The sequence below is a fragment of the Myiozetetes cayanensis genome, unplaced genomic scaffold, assembly GCF_022539395.1.
Source record: "Myiozetetes cayanensis isolate MyiCay16 unplaced genomic scaffold, myiCay2020 scf32, whole genome shotgun sequence".
Lineage (NCBI taxonomy): Eukaryota > Metazoa > Chordata > Aves > Passeriformes > Tyrannidae > Myiozetetes > Myiozetetes cayanensis.
Genome location: NW_026087544.1, coordinates 2,510,802 through 2,526,020, shown reverse-complemented (window position 1 = coordinate 2,526,020; position 15,219 = coordinate 2,510,802). Strand labels below are relative to the sequence as shown.

At 50.6% G+C, this 15,219-nt stretch overlaps 1 protein-coding gene across 1 annotated transcript; it reads left to right on the top strand.

The window, feature by feature from the left end:
- The first annotated feature begins 1,017 nt into the window (after positions 1-1,017).
- CD34 (CD34 molecule) lies at positions 1,018-14,986 on the top strand. Its single transcript, XM_050327160.1, has 8 exons — positions 1,018-1,352; positions 6,587-6,739; positions 7,267-7,550; positions 7,642-7,731; positions 10,038-10,185; positions 10,532-10,572; positions 11,467-11,631; positions 13,249-14,986. Exons 1-8 carry the CDS (start codon positions 1,274-1,276, stop codon positions 13,438-13,440), a joined length of 1,152 nt encoding a protein of 383 aa, XP_050183117.1. The 5' UTR covers positions 1,018-1,273; the 3' UTR covers positions 13,441-14,986.
- The last annotated feature ends 233 nt before the right edge of the window (positions 14,987-15,219 follow it).

Here is a 15,219-nt window from a genome sequence, read left to right as displayed (position 1 = left end):
TTTCCTGTTTGCAATGACACATTTAGTGACTTCATCACCCAGCAATTAAAGAAAAGGAAGGATTAAGATTTAACTAGGTATTAGTTTCCCAAGTCATCATATTTTTTAATGGCAAAGTTAGAGTCACAGAATGGTTTGGGTTGGAAGGGACCTTAAAGCTCATCTCATTCCACCCCCTGCCAAGGGCAGGGACACCTTCCACTAGCCCAGGTTGCTCAGAGCTCCATCCAACCTGGCTTTGAACACTTCCAGGGATGTGACATCCCCACATTAGGACACATTCACTGAGCCCCTGAGTTGCTGCAGAACATCCCTCATCCCACCACTTCCAGAGCTGGTCCCCTATGTGCCTGCAGTGCAGCCACTGGAGAACCAGAGACCCTCAGCCAAGTTTTCCACTTGGTAAAGCTCAGCCTGGTAATAAAACTGAAGCTGGTATTTCTCTGCTGCTTTTAACGTTTCTATAATGCATTCCTAATGGAAATGAGCTCCGGGAAGTTATTTGTCTCACGTCCTTCTTCTGCTCCAGGTTTGATGCCAAAGTTTCTGCCTGTGGGTTTTTCTCTCTCCCCCAGCCCTTCTCTAACCCATCTCATTCGTGCTCCCTGTTTGACCACAGTCCATTTAGTGAAGCAAACGGAGTTACTTCTCTTCAGGTCAGCGATGATTTCCCATCCTTGAGTTCCCCGCTTAATTTGCTGAGAAATTTTCTGATTCTGAAGTCCATTTTTAGCCTTCCCCCCCTTTTCCACAGCTCTGGGACCGAGCATGGGGCTCACTGAGCTGGACCTGGGGCTTCTCCACGTCTCTGCTCTCCCCAGGCTGTGTTTACTTTGCTCTGAGGGAAGTTGAGCTGCAGGCTCTGCTGTAATCCTTCCACCCAGGCTCTGCCCCTGCCTCTGCTTTAACGGGAAAGCAGCAGCTCTCAGGAAAGAGTTAATCCCAGCGAGGCTTTGGGATCCTTTGCTGGGGAGAGGGCTGATCTTTTGTTTATTTTGAAGCGGTGGCAGGAAAGTGGGGAGGAGAAAATTACCTAAGTGATAGTGAGGTTGCCATGAACTATATAAAACTGGGAAATCAAAGCGGAGAAACTCCACCTCACAGTCTTGAACCACAAAGCACAACCCCTGAAGAGAAACCCACCCCACAAACTGAGTGATCTCAAAGGCTTGAACTCAAACCAAGCTGCATGAGCTCAGAGCTGCTGCAGGACTGAGAACCCCGGAGCTGTCACAGCCAGCTCCAGTTGTAGGAGTGGGAGCTGGGAGCGGGAATGCTGTTCTTGGGAAGTTCCACGGTGATGAAGTGGAGGCAGCTCTTCTGGATCGCCCTCTGCGTGGTGGAGTTGGCTGGTGAGTATTGAAATGCAGAATGCACCAGGCTTGCACAAGAGACCCCTGCATGGGGCAACTCCCGGGCAAGTGGGGAGCAGCAGCTTTGGCGGGGGGAGGATGAGTTTTAATGAGTTTGAAATGGTAATTTCGCATCCAAAGCCTGCAGTGACGTTTTGCAGAGCAGCCCTGCACCAGGCACCCCGGCCAACACACTCACAGCCATGTGCTGGAGCAAAGTGCTGCTGGTTTGAAAAGGAGAGGAATCAGCATCTAAGCTCCCTCCAATGTTGTGGATAACAGGAGGGGATGGGAATGCAGCGGGCAAAGGGAGCGCAGCCACAGCCGGTCGTCTCTCCGCCTGCCTTGGTGTAAATGAGCCTCGCTTTTGTTTTGTGGTTGGAACTAAACATTTGCTGAAAATCAAATGAATCGCCATAAATATTAAAATCTCCCTATTCCAGCTCTTCAAATATTCATCATATCAGGCAGTGAGTAACAGCACAGAGATTTTCTCTAGGTACTACTTTTTAAAGGGTTATATTTTGGGAAATATTATCATTTTTGTCCCAAACCCAACAACCATGAAGTAATTAAAAAAAAAAAAAGGACTAAAAAAGTGAAGCAACACTCTGCGTGCTGCCTGGTGTGCTGGGACAGGAGCCAGGAGCCTGCGGGTGTCTCCTCAAATGTAATTTTTCCTTATTCACACGAATGTGAGCAACGAGATCTACTGCAAGAATTTGCTGTATTTTGTTCCTCTGTTTCACGGCTCTCCTTTAATGTTCCCTTTGCTTGCCCAGGTATATTGCTCACCTGAGCTGCTGTGCCTGACCCTCCAGTCTGTGTAAATTTTACAGGAAGGAAAAAAAGCAATTTTATTTAGGAGAAATGACATTTAGGACTGTCTGGTTGGGCTGAACTGAGCAGCGAGTGGGTGTAGGACAAAAGGGGTTACCTGAGATGCAAACCCCCAAATTCTTCATAGCACAAAGCAAAAGTGATACAAAAGTGACCAAAAGCTGGGATTTGGGAAAGACAAAGGGTGACAGGGTCTTTAATGCTGCAAAATGTCACTGCACAGCCCATGCTCATCATTTCTGATGGATATTTCTTGCTGGGAGGTGGAGGAGGTTTATTTATGCTCAGTGTAGGTGCTGAGAGAAATTAAGGAGCTCGCCCTTGGGGCACTGCATGCTCCTCACCTCCATGGGGAGTCTGAGAGAATCCATCAAAGCTTCCAGTTGTGCAACTCCCGATGGAAATCCCAAGTTTGGGCTCAAGTTGCTCCTGGCAGAGCTGCCGAGGGTGGGACAAGAGGCCTCCTCCTGCTCCCAGGACACCTCCAGCTAAAGCCACGTGTCTCACAGGGCAAAATCCCTTGTGCCACACTGGGCCAGGGGCAGGAATCCAACAGATGCTGTGTGTGGATGCAGTGTGGGGAGGATGGAGTTCAGAAACCAGGACCCCAGAGCCAGGGGCAGCCTCCCCACAGGGAGCAAATCACCTGTGAAAGGCTCCAGTTCTGGCCTCTGCCTGGTTCTTTGGGGATCTAAGGAGTTTCAGTGAGTGTGGGAGAGGCTTACACAGATCTCTGGTCCACAGAGTGGGCACCAGGGTTGCTTGGGAACCCTCCCCAGCTCCTGGAAGGATGGTGTGAGGAGTTTGTGTTGGAAAATTGGGTTTTGATAAACCCCCTGGAGAGCTGTCCTGTGCATGTCTCAGAATGAACATGGAAAAGAGAGCACAGATTGTATTTGTACCGAAAGAAAAACACTTTATTTCTTTATTTAACGTTTTATCTTTTTTTTTTTATGTCTTTTTTATTCACCTCTGCCAAACTTGATCTTCAGAAAACCCTCTTTTCTTGCAATTTTCAAGCGTTCCTCCTTTCCTTCATTCCTCTCGCAACAAAGTTCTAAATATCAGCAAAGGAAAAAGGAGCTTTAAAACTTCCAGCTGCTTGAGCTTAACATCCTTCAGAGGCTGCACATCATAACTGCTCCAGCCAGGAGAAATCTCAGTCCCTGGGAAGGCCCTGGTGCTCCCAGACTGCTGGAGAAGCCCCAAGGCCAAGGAAAACCTTGGTCCAGCAGCTGGGCTTTGGTGTGGCAGCTCGGGGGGCTCCCACAGCCCCCCGCGCCACCACGGCGGCCCCACACCCATATCCTGTCTGGGAGGAGGAAAAGGGGGAGGGAAGGGATTTTTATCAGATATTTCCAGAGGGAAGAGGGCTCCACCCGCTTGAATTCCTGCCACATGGCTGAGAGCTGTAAAACTGGAAAGGCATGAGTAATGCCGGCTGGAGCCCTTGGAGGAGCTGCTGCTGCTGGGAAGGCTGGGCTGGCTCCAGCTCCACAGCTCCCTGTCCCACGCTTCCATACCCTCCTCTTCTCTATCCCACATTTCCATACCCTCCTTTTCCACACTCCAAGGTCCCATACCCTCCTCTTCCATATCCCACAGTTCCATACCCTCCTATGCCCCATCTTTCCATACCCTCCTCTTCTATACCCCACAATCCCATACCCTCCTCTTCCACACCCCACACTTCCACACTCTCCTCTTCAATATCCCACATTTCCATACCCTCCTTTTCTATATCCCACGGTCCCTTACCCTCCTCTGCAGCCTCTGGGACCAGCAGTACCACGGTGCCGTGCCAGGGGCAGCTCTTTGCCGTAGGCCTTGGAGCTGCTGGAGCTTGGAAAAAGACTTTATTCAACAGGGAGCTGGAGAAGCTCTGGGTTTGTGTGGCAGAGGTGCCCAGTTACCGAAAGGTTTACCAAGAGAAATCAGCAGTGGCAGCCCAGGAGGTGCAGGTTCTGCCCAGGGATCTACTGGGTTTGCTTTGCTGTAGGGGCAGGACTGGACTCAAATGATGCAAATTTTCTCCTGTTTCCTGAGCCTTTACCACTGCAGAAGTGGGGTTTTTTTATGGTCCTTCTTTAGTGCTCAGGGATGAGTGTTGGACCAAGTCAACTCCTTTAATGTTTATATTGTCTCTTTTTCTTATTCAATTTGAGCTGAGATCCTTTGTCAGCCCCATTATTAAAATATCTTCAAAAATCTGGGACATTTACTTTTGAAATCTAAGTGGATAAATAAAATAGGTACCCTGAAGAGCAGTTTTCTTTCCAATATCTCCATGTTGTTGCTCCTGCACTTGCTTGCACTGCCAGGTGAAGATTTCTCCCAGGTCAATAAATAGCTTGGCTTAAACTCCCAAACCCTTAATACTCCCAAATTGACAAAGTTTAGTAAAACCATTAAAAATGGATGGTGCAATAAATGACCCACTTAAACTGAGCACCATGTGGCTTATCCAGCCCACATCTGGATCATTATTTATCTCCTGAATCCTCAAATTTCAAAAAAAAAAAAAAAAAAAAACCCAGCCATGTTTTCTGTAAAAGGACCTGCACATGCTGCAACAAAGGCAAGAAAAAGAAATACTATGTGACAGCTCCTCTCCCACATTACACCGAGCAACAGCCAGGCTGCAATTCCAATATCCAGTGGTGAAAAGGCTTTGATTAGAAATACCTCTGGTGCTTTACAAACATCTGGAACAGTTCAAAGGTGCCTGGGTGGCTGTGGCACTTGGGGAGGTCAAGCCCAGGCGCTGCATTGTTCTGGTGATGTAAAGTTTCCTGCTCGTGTCCGTGAAAACACGGAGTTGTGCGTAAAGCCTGGACTCAGCTTTGTGCTCCTCGTTATTCTGGGCACGCAGTCTTGCCTCCTGCTTTTGATTTGTTAAAAGTCATCAGGAAAACTTGGTGATTTAACCAGCTGGAACTGAATTGTCTTGGAGGGAAGAGACTTCTCCCTGAAACAAAAAGCTGGGCCAGAACCTGAATTCCAGCTCCGGACACCTGCACCGAGCCCTCGGCAGGGCCCCTGCATCCCCCAGAGCAGCTGCAGGATGGGATGGGATGGGATGGGATGGGATGGGATGGGATGGGATAGGTAAGATAGCATGGGATGGATGGGATGGATAAGACAGGATGAGATGGATGGGATGGATTGGATGGGATGTAAGGGGGTGGAAGGGATGGGATGGGATGGGATGTGAAGGAGTAGAATGGATGGGATCAGATGTGATGGGATAGGAGAGGACACACCAGTGCAGGCAGCCCCATGGGGCCAGACTGGGGCACACATTTCGCCCTTAGCACCCCCCTGGTAAAGCCTCCCATTGCAAGAACAGCTCTGCCCTCCCCTGCTGCAAAAATGAACCTCAGTGATCTCAGCCTTTTCTTCTCACAAACCATCCAGGCTCTCTGGGCCTGATCCAGCCAAATCCTCACATCCTGACGTAGAAAAATTCCTGCAGCACACAAACACCAGGGCTGTTTACCTGGCACCGGGAGCTGCCCCGATACCGGCACTGGCAGCTGATCAGGACCTGCCAGTGCTGCTCCATCCCTCCTGGAGGGTGGCTGTGGGGGGATGTAGGAACTTTTCTTGGAGCTCAGGCTCCCCTGGGCAGAAATACAAATGAAATAACACATTTCACACGATTTTCTTCCTGCTGCCTGGATAAGAATCTTGAACACCGAGAGCCCTCGGGTAGAGAGTGAGGCTGTTTGTTAAAAGTGGGAATAGATCTTGAGAACAGAGAAGGTTAAGGAATGGGGAGAAATGCATTTTCACTGACTCATATAGGTCATTTCAGAAGGAAAAGCTGGAAGTGTCATCTCTGTAACACAGCAGGAAGCAATATATAAACTTTAAGTTAGAACAGCAAACCACTCTCCAAACATTCTGCTTTACCTCCAAAGATGTTTTCACTCATGAGTCAGGGCTGATCCCAAGCCAGTGGGAATGTTTCTATTTACTTTGAGATTGTGCCTGCAACTGTAAATCCAACTTATCTATCCTGAGGCACACAAGTGATCTCTTCCAAAGCTTGAGTCTTTCCTCCAAGGATTATAAACCCAAACTACTATGAAATCCAGCTTCGTGCATCCATCAGTGAGCTGAGGATGGGGTGGGATAAGGGTAGAACTGAGCCTGTCCTCCTCCTCCTGAGAGCCCTGGAGCCCCTGCAAGAGCTGCACCAAAGTCTGCTGCTCACCCAGCTGAAACATTTCCCCTCTGAGCTTCTCCCAGACATGCTCTGAGGCACCCCTACCATTCTGGGGCATTAAAAAGTGAATTTGTGAGAGCACAGACCCTTCCCTTCCTGCCCCCAGGGGGGTCAGGGCTGGGGTGAGGGTTCAGCAGCCCCTAACACCTTCCTCTGCCCACAGGCAACACTTCTGGAAGCCCAACAGAGACACCTGCACCCACAGCCACGGACATGGCAGAGGAAGGCAACAGCAGTGGGGCAGCCACTGGAACCATTGGAGCCACTGGGGTCACTGGAACCGCCAGCAGTGCCAAGCCCACAACAGAAACATCTGGTAACTGCTCCCCTTGTTCCCCCTGTGATTCCTGGCAGCATTTGTATTAATAATTTGATTTATTAAGCGCACAGCCTTGCACCTCTAAGGCGTGGTTTGCACTCTCAAAAAATAAGAGGCAGATAGTGCAATCAAAAGCTTTAATTCTGTCCTAAAAAAAAACCCACCTGGGGACACCCAGCCCTGCTTGTCTTGAGGACGGGTGGCTTAGACCCATCCCACTCAAAACAGCCAGGAGATGGTGGGACACAAAGCTCATTAATCTTTACCTCAACACACATGTTAGAAACAGCACCTGTCAGAGGTGTGTGTGCCCAGGGAGGGACCCCACTGTAACCAGATCATGAAGCCCTTGTACCAATTAGGCAGCTGAAACAGGGCTAATGAGCGTTTCTTGGAGAGCCCAGGACTTGTTCTGGTGCTGGCTGTGACAAATTGATGTTGTACTTCAGTCACTGCAATGCCACGCACCGGCTTTGGAGGATTTGAGCTTTCTCACGTCTCCTTTTCATTGCATTTCTTCAAAGCTGAAGCTGCAGCCGGGTCCCTGACAGGCACCCCCAGCTCCACGGGATCCAGCGGAGAGCAGATGAGCTCCCACACCAGCCAAGCCCCCACAGTAGCACTGAGCACCTCGTTGGAGACACAAACCCAGAAGGTCCCCATGACCAGGAGCCCAGAGACACAGCCCAGTGAGACAGCAGAGGCCTCAGGGTCCACAGCGGGCACAAAGAGCTCTCCTGCCACCACGGAGCATCCTCCTGTCTCAGCTGCCACGGTGCCGCCTCACACGGCCAGGGACAGCCCAAAGGTGAGGCTGGGGGGCCACCAGGAGGCTGGATTTGCCCCACAGCCCCTCCCAACAGGTCACTGATACCACCCCTGTGTGTTTTCCCTTCCAGCCTTCCCCTCTTCCCATCACATGCCACAATGTCAAGGAAGTGAGCGCCACAGGAGCCATCTGCCTGCAGCTCAACGAGTCCACCACTTGTGTGAGTGCCCCCTGTGCCCCCAGGGTGGAGGAGGGGGGACGTGCAGGAGGAGGGGGCTGCAAGGAAGCAGCTCAGGACATGTTCCTGCTGCGAGTCTCGCAGCAATGGGGTCACCCACCATAGCTGAGGGGGTCAGTTTGGGGTGGGGAGCTCATGGCCAGAGCACCTGAGCTGTGCCAGAACTGATGGAGGAGGGGATGGTCACAGCAGTCCCAGGAAGATCCCAAAGGGATGACCAACCCCAAAGGGAAATGCAACCTCCTGGCTGCATAAAACCTCCTTTTTCTTCATGATTAAGCTCTGAGGTCAGGTCAGCTTCTAAAGTATCTCCCACCATGTTTAGCAGGAAGTTGCCTTTGTTCTTCTTCTTCCTCTTCCCTGTTGAGAACACAAGTGCCTTTTTTTGTCTTGCCAACTGCCCTAGGAAAGAAAACAGGGCATTTGAAGGAGCTGATCAGTGTCCCCATCAACTCCTAAGGGAATCCCAGGCTCTCTGTAACTGCCCTTGGCCTTGTGCATCAAAAATGAAGGTTTATAAAATCAGAAGAGGGTCTATTAGGGGTGGGAGGAAGAATCCTTTCACACTAGAGGTACAACCTTCCACAGAGGGTGGGTGGTGCTGGATGTTGTGGGATGGCAGACTGGGCATAAAATATATATAAAATACATCATTTCACTTGTGCCATTCAGCCATAGTGCTGCCACTCGGGATGAGTGAATTCTTACCTTGCTTTTCTCTGCAAATTAGTGGTTGAATGGCATTTAGACTTGCTCCCCTTTACAGGGACTGTGCTTTAGCAAGAACCTACGGAGGGAAACTCCTCCGGGAGCAATGATTCTGATCACAGATGCCATCTAGTGGGCTCTGATCCCTCCTGGGCACAGGGTTTACCCATCACATGTATAAAGGGACGCATCTAGAACAGACAGAATATCCTACAGAGTTGTATCTCACCTACTCTTAACCCTCCCTCCACGTGAAATGGTTCAAACAGCCCAGCTTCCCACCGTGTTTTTCTGGTGGCTCCCACCCCACTGCAGATCTCTCCCCTTCCTCCACCTCAGCAATCCTGGAGTGGGAACAGCCGGCTCAGGCTGGACCTGGGGAGCAGATAAGAGTGTCTGTGAGGGGAGCAGATAGGAGGGACCGTGTGTCTCACTTTCCTGCTGGCCTTTCCCAAAGCAAATGAGCAATCAGCTGGCACCCGGCACCGCTAATTGCGAAGGGAAATTCTGACACTCCGATGAGTTCTTTCCACAGCAGAGAAAGGAAAATACACACTTGGGTCTCTTGTTCCATCTTGGCCTTTCTCACCCCATGCCAAAGCTCTATAGAAACAGCTGAAAATGGTTTGTTTGTTATTCTCCCGTGGATAAGGTTCTGCGTTTTTGTAGGCTAAGAGGATGTGGTGATCGGAGCACAAGTGCTGAGGCAACTCCGAGGCAGAGAGAGGAAGGCACTGAGCCTCCTGGCTCTGCACCACCCTGCAAGACAAGAGGGTTTTCTCCTCTTTCTTTGGTGGGTCCCTGTTGGGAGTGAGTGGAGGGCAGGGGCAGGACAGGGGGTTCATCTGGAGCCGGTCTCTGTCTCAGGGGGGTGGGCACGGCCAGGGCTCGGAGGATGTCCCCATCTGGGAGGATGTTAGGGAAGCTGATAAGGTCTTTTAGCAACTGTGGGCTCTGATTCCAAGCCTGGCTGTGGCTGAAAATAGACCCAAGCAGAAAGCCTATCCTGTCTGATACAGAAACTGGCCCACAGAAGGGAAAGGCTGCAGCTCCTCACTCCCCTTCCTCTTCTACCCAAGAGTCAGTTCAGCTCTAAAATGTGAGAAATTTGTGTTTTTTTACCTAGCCTTTGATCAGCAACCTAGCAAAAACATTGAAGACATTTCCTAAACAGGAAGGCTCAATGCTTCTTTGTTATTTCCCTCCTTTCTCAGCCCCTGCCTGGGACTCTGAAACAATAGGGCTCTTCAGGCAGCCATTCCAGTCCAAAAACTGGAGAGACTTGCCGTGCAATTCAGGTCCTAAATATAGATTTGTTTAAATGCCATTTTCAAGAGTTGCTAATAATATCTTCATTTAATTTATTAGGTTAAGAAACAAGCATCTCCATTTCCAAGGTGTTGTTGTTGGGGGTCTGGGCAGGGGTGAAGTGGGATCTGACACCTGGATCAGCTTTGCAAGGCACAGATAAGCCACCAAAACCCAAATGTGAATGTACAACACCACCATCAGCATGGCTGAGGCAGAGAATTAATCAGTCTGGTTGGTTTAATGGCTGTTCTTTTTTGGAAATTTTGCAGAAACACTTTTTAGAGAGGAAGGGATCGGATTTGTGGAGAGCAGTATGTCAAGAGAACGCCCACCCCGTTCCCTCCCCCTGCCAGATCAAACTCGCCAAATCTGAGGTGGACCATCACTGTATGCTCCTCATCCTCAGTGGAGAGAAAGGTCAGTGGAGAAGATCACAGAATAATAGGATGGTTTGGCTTGGAAGGGACATTAAAGATCGTGAGGAATCAAAATCATTGATTCCTTTGGCTGCCACCAATACCGCTGGATAACGACCTTGATGTGGGCAGAGGGAATGTTTATGGGGAAGGGCTGTGGGGGACAGATCCTGGGAGCAGACCTCTCTCTGCAACCACTGCTCTTTCTTCTGGGGTCTTGTACATCCCTGGAGCCACAGCATTGCCTCCAGAACAGCCCCTCCATGCTCAGCCAGGCCCTTCAAGGCTGACATTTCCTGCAGCAGGACCCTCTGTGTAATGTGCCTCTCCTCTTTCAAACCTTGCAGATCCTGCTCCACATCTGCTCAAGGAGTCTCACTGGGAAAAGGTAAATTCCTTAAGAAAATTCAGCTGGGAAAAATGGGTGGTCTGAGTGGCTGGAGAGATGAGATTTTTAGGTGGTCAGCTGAGGGTGGGGGAGAGGCTGAGACTTGAACCTGCCTCCAGTTTGGAGGTGCCTGATGAGTGTTGGCACAGGAGACCCCTGGAAGAGTTCAGGACCAGGTTGGATGGGGCTTGGAGCAACCTGGTCTGGTGGAAAGTGTCCCTGCCCATGGCAGGGGGTTGGAATGGGATGAGCTTTCAGGTCCCTTCCAACCCAAAGCCAGTCTGTCATCCCATGGTTGGAGCCAACAGCGAGGCAGAGACGCACCATAAGAGGATTAACACAAGCCATGGAGGCAGAAATGCTTGAAGTGGTTCTGTAAAATTCTGTGGTGTTTTCTTAAGAAAGGTTTCGATCCCAACAATAACTCTTAGGATGTAATTGGCTTCTTCAAAGTCCCACTCTGACATTCATGAATTCCTCCTCCCAGCGCTCCCCTGAGGCTGCCATTGGCTCGTGGAGCTGAGCTCCAGGTGTCTGTAGATACATAAATGGCAGAGCTGCAAGAGCAGCACGCAGAGAGGTCTCAGCCCTGCAGATGTGAGCTCTAAACCTCGGGGTCTGAGCACTCTGGTCCAAGGGAGAAAAATTCCCTGTGCCACAGGAGACTCCAGGTTGGAAACGAGACAGTGAGGACGTGAGAGCTCGTAGGGCCAGGGCAGAGCTCCGGGGCTGGGGTAGCAAAGCCCAGCTTTGTTTACGTGCAGTTCCTCAAGGAGGTGAAGAGCAGCATTGTTTGAAGTCGGTGCCTGCTCAGCAGATGCACATGTTTCCTGTTTGTCAGACTCACGGCTCTCTTTGGTGTTTTTTTGTTGGTTTTTTTTTTTTTTTTCCCAGTTTGGAATAAAATCCCTGAAGTGGGACAGCGTGAGGAACCACCAGGACTTTTCTCAGAAGACCCTGATTGCCTTGGTCACATCTGGACTCCTGCTGGCGTTCCTGGGCCTGGCTGGATATTTCCTGATGAGGCGGCGGAGCTGGAGCCCCGCGGGAGAGAGGCTGGTTAGTGCTTACAGGTGGCAGAGCCGCAGGTAGAGAGGAGCCTGGCAGCGAGGGGGGCACCTGAAGGGGAGAAAAGTGGGGGTGCCCAGCACCCTGTGCCTCAGGACCCTCCACCCATGCGTGTCCCCAGGTCATGGGGCAGCTCAGCCCCGCGTTGTGGCTGAGTCTGGGACAGCCTGGGCAAGGCAAAGGGCAGGAGCAGGGAGGCCAGACTGTACAGGGTGAAGGGAAACCTCTCTTTGCCTCCCAAAATTAACTCCCAGCTGATTGCTCCTGTGGGAGAACCGCCCCTTTCTCGCACGTACTTCCAGGTCTAACACTTATTTTTGCTCAGCAGTAAGAACCCAGCCAGCAAGACTGAAACCCAGTCCAGAGACACTGAAAGCTTATGAATTTGTCATTAAAGTGACACACTTTAATTTCCATTCCCTGTGTCTGAGTGCCGTGTCTGTCCTGTACCCCTGCTGTAATAAAGGCTATTTCTCCCCTCACTTAACAAGCAATGGCAATAAAACATATCAAGAAAGAGACAGAAATCTCCTATTTCCATTTTCCCCTTTCCAGGCAGGCTGACCACTGAGGGCTCTTCCCTACCAGTGAGTTTTGGGAATGGGAAGTTAGGCCTGGCCATGATTTTCCCCAACCTCTGAACAATGTGAGCAGTTGTTTCCTTGGCAGAAAGGATGCTCCCAAAACACACAGATGGGAAGTCAGGTGCATGTGTCAGAGGCAGGGACATCACAGCTCAGGCTCTCCAGCCCACTGTCTCTGGATCCCTGGATGCTTCCAGCAATGGAAATGTGTGGCTGGGAGCTGCCCATGGCAGTGTCAATCCAGATTCTAGGTGAGATGTGTCCATCCCACCCAAAGGGAGCTGAGTGAAACACTGAGGTGGGCGGGAAGCCTGTCAGCCCTCCCATGCATTGGATGCTGCTGAGGAGAGAAGGAGCAGCTCCCAGCTGGGAATTGCCACCTGCATCACCAGTGTCCATTCCATGGCTACCAGAAATGTCACAGTCTGACACTCAGGTTACTGTGAGGGGTTAGAGGCGCCTCTGGATTGCCCTGGATGCTCCTCACAGCAATACCAGTGACCAACCCTGCAGCAAAGTGCAGCCCTGCACCTCTGCTGGCACCTCACTGTGAGCTATGCACCCATTTACAGGCTGAGAGGAAGGATAGGGGAAGAAATTGGGACAATTTCCATCGTTTCCATTCCCTGTTGCTTCTTTCTTGGCCCAAGTGGACAGCAGAGGTGTTCTGTCACAGGCTGGCTTCGCAAAACCAAGGCAGTGGCAGCTCTAAAAACTTGTTCTGAGAAAACAACAAAACCTGATGGCTTCTCTTTTCAGGTCCAGGAGAAAAAAAAAGGAAAAAAAAAAAAAAAAGGAAAAAAATAAAAGCACTTCCTGGCTTGTTTTCTTGCTTCATCTTGCCGTGCCATGGTTCAGGCCCTCTATCCCCTTTCTTGTCAGCCAGAGCAGTGCCCTTGCCTGCGGTTGTTTGTTCCTCCTGCCCAGGGATCGCAGCCAAGCCCTTGCCTGCAATCCCAACCGGCTGCCACCAGCCCTGCCCCTCTCCCCTGACCCTGCCTCTGTTGTTTCTGTACCTGTTCAGGCTGAAGACCCGTATTACACGGAGAACGGGAGCCAGGGCAACACGATGCTGATGACGCCCTCCCAGGAGCAGCCGGAGCCGCAGGAGAAGCCGAACCTCAACGGTGGGACCCAGGAGAACGGGACCGGCCAGGCATCCTCCAAAAACGGGCACTCAGCCCGGCAGCACAGCCCCGCTGACACCGAGATGTGAGCCGGGAGAACTGAGCGGACCGCGAGGGCAGCAGAGAGGCAAAGGGAGGGCAGGACTTTGCCACGGACAGCTGGGGAATCGCAGACCTTTTGTATTGTTGTTATTGTTTCTGTGAAGAACTTCAAAAAAAAAAAAAAATCAGCCCGGAGCACACTGAGAGCCAGAGCTGCCAAAGACTTGCTTCTCTGCCTCCTCCTCCTCCTCCTCCCATTGACCACACACAAGAGACTTTTTCTTTTTTGCAGCTGTTCTCTGCTTTTGTGTTGTTAGAGGAACATCATGAGAAGTACAAGTGCCCTTAGCCCTCCACAGCTTTTAAGCAGAGGCAGGCTGTGTCCAAACAGCCCAAATTTCTGGTAGCAATTGTGTTAGGCTGATGAAAAGTAGTTACATTGGGATTTTTCAGTGACAAAAACCTCTCAGGTTTCAGATAGTTTGGGTTAACAGAGTTGTTTATAATCTCATCTTTATGTTTAAGTGCAGGATTTCTTCCTCTTTTAAGACCATCAGGCATTTAACCCCCTTCTTGTGTCCTAGGTCTCCTCTACTATTTCCTACTCCAGCAGAGTTTGCTGGAGTTCTGTGTAGAACTTTTCCACGTGGAATCAAAGGTTGAAATGTCAGTAGACCTCAAACTTGTTTCTTTTTGACTCCTACCAGTACACAGGTAGTTGTTTTAGAGCAGAAATCTTCTCCAGTCTCTTCATTCAGGGACTGGGGAATGTGACGAGGCAGAGCCAGCATTTTATCCCTTGAGTGAGATGGAGATCTCTGGATAGGGCTGTGGGGCTCTGTGGATATCTGGAGTCCACCACTCCCCCTGCTGACGTGTGGGGATTAAGTGCCCAGCGTAGGAATTTGGGAATAAGAGACTCCAAAGGGCTCCCAGTGGGATGAGTGTGAGACAGAAACCTGGCCCTGTGGTTCTCCCTCTGCACCAGCAGTAGGTACATAAACAATGAGCAGTATTTTCACTTTGGTAGGTCCCCAAATCCCAGCAGCAGGAGCAGGTCCCAGCTGGCTCTGAGCTGATCCTGCTTCAAGGAAAGAGGTGCTGTGACCCTCGTTGCTGAGGCTGAGCCCCCCAAAGCCCAGTGGGTGCTTGGGGGGACCAAGAGCGGGTTTATTCCTCGTCCCAAGCACGTGCAGCTCATTTTTAGGGAGCCAAAGCCCTGGCAGTGCCAGCCCAGTGCTGCTGGTGCAAGACCATGAGGGGTGATGGTTCAGGTGTTGCTCAGCCCACACTCTCAGCTGGCACCAGCAGCAACCTCCACATCCCAAATAAGGACAAAAGCAGCCCTTGAAGCTGATCTACCCTCTCACTTGTGAATTCATCACAACCTTTTCCCAGTGCTGAACACCTGAGGGAAAGGCTTTTTTCTTGGTACAGCGCTTAGAGCAATGACAGCAACAGTCCATCATCACCTGGGGCTGTTTTCGTGGGGTGCAAGAGTCGTTTAAACACAATTAAGATACTTCAGGGTGTTTGTTTTGGTGTGAATCGCTTCTCCCAAATCTCATTGTAAATAGTCCCGGTTGGAAAAAAAAAAAAAAACAACAAAAAAACCCAAGCCATTAAAAATCAACTTCTCCGTTGTGTCCTTGGAACAGCAGCGTGTTTATCCCACCGGGATGCGTGGCTGTGGCTGCGCCGTGTGCCAGCAGGATGAGAGGACAACGCCTCACCGAGAGGTTGTTTCCCAGCAGAAATCCCATGACTAAAGGCTGTGGCTTGTTCTGAGCACATTTTCCCTCTTTAAACAAACACAGTTGCAGGAC

What these genes read in the sequence shown, in the direction of transcription:
- CD34 (XM_050327160.1), top strand. Translation starts at nt 1,274, where the DNA reads ATGCTGTTCTTGGGAAGTTCCACGGTGATGAAGTGGAGGCAGCTCTTC. An exon ending in CTGCGTGGTGGAGTTGGCTG is followed by an intron (nt 1,353 to 6,586) that starts GTGAGTATTGAA and finishes CTCTGCCCACAG; the next exon opens with GCAACACTTCTGGAAGCCCA. An exon ending in GCCCCGCGGGAGAGAGGCTG is followed by an intron (nt 11,632 to 13,248) that starts GTTAGTGCTTAC and finishes GTACCTGTTCAG; the next exon opens with GCTGAAGACCCGTATTACAC.